Raw genomic sequence first — 8535 nt, forward strand, 5'->3', positions numbered from 1 at the left:
CCTCAAGTGGACACTATAAGGTGGAGGGTTATTGAGATAATACCTGAAACAATGTCCTGAGAGCACCACGTTGCTGGATTTGACGTTAATAAAGCTTTTGCTCCAGGCATATTGATACCTCAGAAAAGCCTGTGTAATTATAACAAAATTAGAAGTTTATTTTTTCTTTATTGAGTGTTGTAGTACAATGGGAACTGACACAGCAAAATTTGTTAACATTGCTAGAAAGTGGGTTACGTCCTTCTAAATTTCACTGCATCTACCAACTTGTAGGCAATAGGGATATGGTACGACCAATTTAAATTTTATATTTTAAAATACCACTCAGAAATGTTGAACTTAGTATGATGATTTGAGCACAGACATCCAACTCTCTAATTCCCCATCCCTGTGACTGATCTTGTCCTGAAAAGAATACAAAAGAGAAGAGAACAAATAACAAGACTACCTTTTGCCTCAATTCTTAAGGACTTTTCTTCATTCTTAAAGACTTGTGTAGATGGATCTGAATTGATCGTGAGGGATGACTCAAAGCCTTTTCTGAGAAAGTTTCTGTTTCTTAGGCAGCAAGTAGAGGAGATTTGAGCAAGGTTTTATTAATGTCCCTGAGTTTGGAGGAGCTAGGAGGGCATACTGAGTGACTGTTGAGGGACCAGATGAGAATGTCAGTATTTGTTGCAATAGCTCAGTAGTAATAGAAGCTCTATTAAACAAAGCCAAAGATGGACAGGTCTTCTCTCTGACTATCCTATTCTGAAGAATGGGACAAAGAAGGAAAGTACACACAACATGGCCAGATCACAGGGCTTCTCGGTCAAAGAGAAAACTGATAAAGCCAGTACCTGGTGGGTTGGCCTCATCAAATGTGAGAGACACTCTGTAGGTTCCCCTCAATTCCTGAATTCTGGTCGATCTTTATTTTTTTTGCGGTACGCGGGCCTCTCACTGTCGTGGCCTCTCCCGTTGCGGAGCACAGGCTCCGGACGCACAGGCTCAGCGGCCATGGTTCACGGGCCCAGCCGCTCTGCGGCATGTGGGATCTTCCCGGACCGGGGCACGAACCCGTGTCCCCTGCGTCGGCAGGCGGACTCTCAACCACTGCGCCACCAGGGAAGCCCTCTGGTCAGTCTTCGAATGGAAAAGTTGACTTGTATCAAACAGTCCTGGGGTTTACTGTCTGTGGGGAGGACCGCTCACATGGGCAATGAGCTCATATTGTCATTCACCAAAGAGTCACTTAATTCTCTCTGTGGGAGGGTTATTCTTTTTTTTTTTTTTTAACAGTTCACTGATTTTGTTCGATGAACAAACATGTCCATATAATCAATGAAAACCATAGGATATATAAAATAATTGAAGAAATGTTGGGAATTAGCAGCACCATGTTATTGACATAGCAAGAAAAACTTCACATATTTTATGCAAACACTAGAAGAGGATATAACTACTTTTAAGACCCTCTAATGCCACTGAATGTCCAGGATGATTGAGAAGGGCATCTTTTTAGGCAAACCTACCTCCTTCTACTTCAAAGATTTGGTGAGCAAATCTGATGATTAATGTTTAGAAAAAATGCTACTGAAAGAAATAAGAGATACTGCATAGTATTTTAATTAGGACAAGGAGACTAAAACCCAGCTGCTTTTGCATGGCTCAACACTTCTGCTTCTATGAAAAATTTAGTTCTGAATTATGAAATCAGAAATAAAGAATAATTTTTAAAAGACACTAGTTGTCTCTAAGAAACATTAAGTGGAACACAGGTCACTATGAAAATACATCACTTTTCCAGTTTGCTTCATACTTTACTTTAAAAAGTTGTGTAGCTTTCATCACACGTGACTTATACAAATGTCTTAATAAGCATTTTTAAAAGTTTAAAGGTATTTCTAAAATCGAATAGATTCTTTTGATTTTTTTTTAAACCTTTAGCCCTGTCGTTACATTTACTGTGTATCAGTGTAAGAGACTGAGTTTGTGTGAAGGATACAAATTTACACACATTTTATAGCAACTTATACCCTAACATCTACAAAATTCACATTTATAATACAAGCAAGTACAAGGCCAGGATAAAACTGTTGAATTCCAAAAAGTCAAACTGTATACTATTTTTATTTTGTCCCCTTAAAAAAAGTTCAGCTTCGGCACCAAATTCATAAAGCCCTCTTAGAAGTTTGGGAAAAAAAATTCCAGATATACTTCAGCAAACACAAACAGTTTTTCTGTGCTGGTGAAGTAAAGGATTTCCCATTTTCTTCTGGCCCCTAAGTCTGCGTCACGTGGTAAGTTTAACAGAGTTCTTTCGCCGTGAGTTTGTGGGGAGGCTTGCAGGCTGAGCACCGCTGCTTCAACTTAAACCATTTTGTCTATGCTTCTTCACAAGAGGGCCAGAGTTGGATTCTTCTAATGTCCTTTTGAAGTTTGTTGGAGGGCTTCTTTCAACTTCTTGAGCTTTCATTTGACCTGGGATCGACATCTCTAAGTTTTTTTGGTCCATGATGGTGTTTGTTGAATTGGTAGGCACAAGGCCAACTGACAGGCTATTATTCAAAGCATCATGTATCCTTAAAGTCAGGGCTTTAGTGCAGTTTTCTTCAAGTGGCTCTGGATCTTTTGAGGATATGACTGCAGCCTGGACATTCCCTCGAGCTATCTCAGCTGCGACTTCTAAATAATTCTCTGAGAAGGCATTACTACGAACAAGAGCAGGTATGTGGTCCTTAGAGTTCAGCCTTGGCCATGGGTCCTCCTCCAGTGACTTGACTGGTGGTGTAGAACATGGAGAAGGAGTCATCACGCAGGTTTCTTGACTATTATAGGAAGGGCCATCAGTCAGGTTCAGATAGAGCTCGTCTTCATTGGTGAAATCTCCCTGAGTGCCCACTCCTGGAGAGATGCAGATTACTATGGCACTAGTATTATCCGCTCGAAGCCTACGCTGCCTCCAGCGGCCTAGAGCTCGATTCACAAGCATTTTGGCACAAGACTGTCCATGCTCACCCATCAGGTATTTTATCTCCTCTTGGTCCTGGCACATTGAGATGGCATCTTGAGGTGGAATCATATTCCAAAGACCATCACTCCCCAAGATAATATACTTGTGCTTCTGGGGATCAAGAGTGTGGACACTTGTGTCTGGTTCAGGTGACACCACAAACTCACCACTGAAGAAATCATAGCTCCAGAAATCCCCAAGTGCTCTTGCTACTGCCAGAAATGGAATCTGGTCAATGACTGTGCTCCTTCTCACAGGTCCACTGTGAGTGAGCCGAGGTCGTTTCCAAACGACACGATTCACCCCAGACTTGTTCATCACGCTCCCACCAAGTCCTTCAATTCGTTCTCTTTCCTTGGGAAGTTCTGGCTTATGGTCCTGTGTCACCTCCACAGCTCTGACAAAATCATCCTTTGGGTCATCCTGCATTCCAAGAACCACCCCTGAGTCACCCACATGAGCTACATACATCTTCAGGCCCCGTATGATGACCACACTGGCAGTTGTCCCTGACGTGCTGGGAAGACCTTTCATAGTCTTTGGCCATTCTGCCAGTTTCTTCCACATGGCGAGATGACAAGCGAGGAAGCCTTTGCGGATGGCAGCGCACACCTTCGCCGGCTCGGAAGAGGTGAAGCCCTTCTGCTTCTTGATGAAACCCCACAAGTGCTCCCGGGCAAACTGTGCCGCCTCCCGCCCGCCGTGCCCGTCGCACACGGCGAAAAAGGCCACTGAGGAACGACGGCGACAGCAGCAGCCGGGAGCCGGCGAGGCCCCGGCGTCCGGCGGCGCGTCGCAAGCCTCTCGGGCTGCCACCGCCGGGCCTTTCCCCGAGATTTCGCCGCCAGGAAAAGCCAGCGGTGACCGCTGCGGAGGCAACGGCTGAGAGAGAGACCGCCGCGGCGAGGGTTCTTCTTCAGCCGTGGGCTCGGGCTCCACCACGATCTGAGTAACGTCCTCCATGTGCTTCCTCCCGCCCTGGTCTGAGAAGACGCTCACTCCCAGGGAGTACAGCCCCGCCATGGCAGGCTGGCCGAGATCCCGCCGGTCCCACGCAGCCCGCCGAATGCGGCAGCGGGATGCACACTCGGCGCTCGCCGGCCAACTATTGTTTATCTTCGACTACGTCGAGAAGGGGGAGGGGCGCGCACGAGGTCGAGACTTGTCCGCCAGAGCTGGGCAGAAGCGCCAGGGGGAAAGGAGCCGACCAGCTGCGTCTGCGCAGTGCGCCTCCCGGGAGGGTTGTTCTTCACACTCTGTTGAAGTCAGGCTTGGCCATGAGACTTGTTTTGGCCAATGCAAAGTGACCCTGACCCAGCCTCATGCACAGCATCCCGTTCCCTTTGAGTAGAACGCCTCCCCTCCCCGAGTTGCCTACTTAGAGAGCTGCTACTCATCCCAAACAGTCAGCTGGCTCAGAAGCCTTAGCCCACCTATTCAGGCAGGTGTCAAGAGCAGCCTGCTCATTCCTTTGTGGTAGCTCTGGTCATATTATTCACTTCCACACCTTCTCTCCCCCACCTGGAGATCCTTGTGGGCAGAGGATAATGTTCTAGTCATCTTTGTCACCCTGGCACCTTATATAGTTCATGGCACATAGGAGATACTTAATAAATCTTGGATCAAGTGAGTGAGTGAAATGATTTCTGCAATCAGTAGTTACAGCATATATTGGACAGTTCAAGCACGTCAACATTCATTTATTCGGCAGACATTTATTAAGCTCATTCTTTGTGCCAAGCATCGTGATAGGTGCCAAGATTACATTTGTGAATAAGTCCTGGCATCTGTCCTCGTATTGCTTAGGAAACCTACAAGAAGATAGACAGCCATATACAGTGGAAGGCAGGAGTCTGGCAAGAAATACAGTTTCATGAATCCCCCCCACATTGAAAGATCAGAGAGCAGAATAGAGGAGTGGGGTGGGGGACTTCCCTGGTGGTGCAGTGGTTAAGAATCCGCCTGCCGTTGCAGGGGACACAGGTTCGAGCCCTGGTCCAGGAAGATCCCACATGCTGCGGAGCAACTCAGTCCGTGTGCCACAACTACTGAGCCTGCGCTCTAGAGCCCTCAAGCCACAACTACTGAGCCCACGAGCCACAACTACTGAGCCTGCGTGCCACGACTACTGAAGCCTGCACGCCTAGAGCCTGTGCTCCACAACAAGAGAGGCCACTGCAGTGAGAAGCCCGCGCACTGCAATGAAGAGTAGCTCCCGCTCGCTGCAACTAGAGAAAGCCCATGCGCAGCAACAAAGACCCAGCGCGGCCATAAATAAATTTATTTTTTTTTAAAAAAAGGGGCTTCCCTGGTGGCGCAGTGGTTGAGAGTATGCCTGCCGATGCAGGGGACACGGTTCGTGCCCCGGTCTGGGATGATCCCAGATGCCGCGGAGCGGCTAGGCCCATGAGCCATGGCCACTGAGCCTGCGCGTCCGGAGCCTGTGCTCCGCAACGGGAGAGGCCACAACAGTGAGAGGCCCGCGTACCGCAAAAAAAAAAAAAAAAGGAGTGAGGTGGGGCTTGCTCAGGTTAAGTTCTGTACAATGGCTATGGCAAGAGGTTGTTGAATTAATGGCTGTTATGATTCCATACGGAATGTTGGCCATGCAGGGGTGCTATTTACTTCTTCAAATCCTCATTATTTAAAACATTTCTCTTATACTCCTGATTCTGGGACTAGCCTAGGTGGTCTCTGTCAAGCCCCACCTGCCAGCCTTGAAGTTCAGCACACTTCCTCACTTTTATGCCTTCTGAGGGGATTGCTGTCTGTGACTGGGGAGAGCAATTCAGGATACACATTACTATGCGTTCTCGGAATTCATCCTCAGGTCTTAAATGGTGTGATCAGCTAGACAGTGTCTCCTGACCTTGAGAAGGAGCGATTGGCATTAGGAAGCACGCTGAGCTGATGCGGCCCTGCACTTAGTCTCTAGACTGCTGCTTGGTTCCAGGAACGAGGTAAGAGAATCATCATAGCTTTTCTGAGGGCTCTGTGAGCAAGGAAGAGATGAGGCTTGATGAGGCTGGAAGAGAAGACAGCTGTCGTTTGATGAGCACCCATTAGGTATCACGTTCCTTCCATTCACTGTCTATGTAAAACTTTCTAATAAACTTCATGAGGTAGGCATTATATCCCCATGTTATAGATGAGGAAACTGAGGCTGGATGGGTGCATTATTTGTCCAAGGTTACACAGCCCAAAGTGGTGACATTCGGTTTTAAAACCAGGTCTGTCTCTCTCCGCAGCCCCAAATTCTCTTTCTTCATGTGATTTGCAAGATAGAGCCCCTGCCCTTGTAGCATTTGTAACTTGCTTAAGGAGACAAGATTCCTGAAAGTATGTTTCATAAAGAGAGGTGACAGCGACTGACAGCTGATGAAAGAGCTACTTTTATGGACATGGGAATGGCCACACGATATTGCTAAGGAAGAAAACGCCAGCTTGAGAATGGCGAGGTAGGCTCCAGCGGAGGCAAACAGTGAGGTGTATCGTGCCCCCTACCCAGATCAAGATAGCCCAGACGGCTTCCTCACGTCTTCTGCCAGTCAGCCTCCTCCCAAGGGTCAACCACTGTAATGATTTCTCTTACTATAGGTTAGTGTAGATGACAAACAAAATAATTTAGTATTTGCTCTTTTATGTTTAGATGCTTTTACCACATTTATTGTCTGTGAGGTTTATCCATGTTGTTACGTGTAGCAGAGGCTTTTTAAAATTGCTGAGTACTGTTCCATCGACTGAATATACCACTGGTTGATGGATATTTGGGTGGCTTCAGATTTGGGGCTTTTGTAAATACTATGAACGTTCTTTTACATGCCTTTTGACTGACCTATTCATGTATATCTCTTGAATATCTATAGGTAGATAGATACATTGATATAATTTTATATTAATTAAGTATTTTATGAGTGGAATTGCTGCATCACACAGGTTAGGCATATGCTTGGCTTAGACAGATACTGCCAAAAGTTTTACAAAATAGTTGTAATGAAGTATCCTGCTTCCAGCAGTGTAAGAGAGTCTTAGGTACTCTGCAGCCTCCTCCTTCATAGTCTTTTCTAGTTCCCCGAACACGGATTGAACCCATGCCCTCTGCATTGGAAGCACGGAGTCTTAATCACTGGACCACCGGGGAAGCCCCTGGGTAGTCTTTTTAATATTAGCCATTCTGGTGTTACTATAGATGTAACATATTGTGGTTTTAGTTATATTTCCCTAATGACTAATGATGTTGAGTACCTTTTTCCTATCCTTATTGGCCATTTGGATATTCTTTTTGTGTAGGTAGTAGCGTTGGGGTGAGGGTTCTAACTGTGCCTGCAGGGGCTGGCATGGTTTGAACTTCCGCTGGCACCAGGAGAGGGAGCCCGCAGGGTTTCTTACAAGCCTGTCCAGGTGTGGGGCAATAGGAGAAGAGGGGAGAAAGAGGTTTGAAAGCTGTTAGTGATCAAATATCAGTAATGAAGTTATACTCTTTATTACAATGTTGCTCAGATCTGTGGTGATAAGATAATAAATCTGAAATAGCCAATACTTACCTTGTTGCCTACACTTGGAACACAAGATAAATAAGTATGAAAATGAGATACTGATTATCTTAACTCTTTGGTCTGGACCAGGGAACTAGCCTTTAAATGTGGTATGTCCTGCTTGGCTGAGCTGTGACTGTTTTACAGGTGAGAACTAGGTGGTAGAATTTCAGAAAAAAAAAATACAGTCGTGACAGAAGCATGGAGCCTTGACTCCCCAAATAGTAATAAGCTTAAAGAATATGTCTTATGTAAATTATTTCTTCTCAATTCTCACAGAGACTGTGGAATAGAGAGGGAAGGCATCATTTTATATTTGCCTTTATTTAAACATTTTAATAATGATTTAATTATTTTAACGTTAAAGTACATGCTGACCATAAGGTGGTTTACAGCCTCATCCCTGGTCATGTGCCTTGAGTCTAAATTTTCTCTGACCTGCCATTAGAGACAAAGTTTAAGAATTACTGCATAAGGGATGCACCTCTTAATAAAACAAGGTCCTAATGTTCCAGAAACAAAAGGAGCCACCTGGAGGGAGCAAAGGGCAGTGGGACTGGCAGGCCCTAACTCACCCCTCTATAATTTGTTGTCTTTCCCTTAGAGTTACTGAATTTTCTCCTCTTTGACAGTGTGTCTGACCCTTAGTTTACTCAGATATGGTTCCTCTCTAGCCAAGGCAAGGACAAAAATCCATTTTACACTTTTCCCCAATTCCTTGAGTGGTGGAGCCTAGATTTTGAGGCTTACTTTTTCCATCTATACAATGGAGACTATAACATCTACTTGTGGGGCTATTATAAATATTTTTTAAAAAATTAAATGCGCATGAAGAAACCTTGCACTATATACCTGATCATTGTGGATGCTCAGTAAGTGTAGCTAATTACTCATTGAATCCATCCATTCTGGAAGTTGATATAACTGATATAGACTCCGAGCTTCCTTTAGGCAAGGGTGACTAACCCCCTGGTTTGCTCACTACTGTCCCAGTTTTAGCAC

General features: G+C 45.4%; 1 protein-coding gene across 1 annotated transcript; it reads right to left on the bottom strand.

Annotated features, from left to right (window-relative positions):
• Positions 1 to 400: 400 nt before the first annotated feature.
• Positions 401 to 6601, bottom strand: LOC308624474 (protein phosphatase 1D-like). The gene has a single exon (XM_081247715.1). The coding sequence runs from the start codon at positions 4019 to 4021 to the stop codon at positions 2351 to 2353; it is 1671 nt and encodes a 556-aa protein (XP_081103841.1). The 5' UTR covers positions 4022 to 6601; the 3' UTR covers positions 401 to 2350.
• Between the last annotated feature and the right edge of the window lie 1934 nt (positions 6602 to 8535).

Source organism: Mesoplodon bidens (assembly GCF_964165515.1).
Source record: "Mesoplodon bidens genome assembly, chromosome: 10".
Taxonomy (NCBI): Eukaryota; Metazoa; Chordata; class Mammalia; order Artiodactyla; family Ziphiidae; genus Mesoplodon; species Mesoplodon bidens.

Excerpts from the sequence above, each read along its gene's own strand:
- LOC308624474 (XM_081247715.1), bottom strand. The coding sequence starts at position 4,021 with ATGGCGGGGCTGTACTCCCTGGGAGTGAGCGTCTTCTCAGACCAGGGC.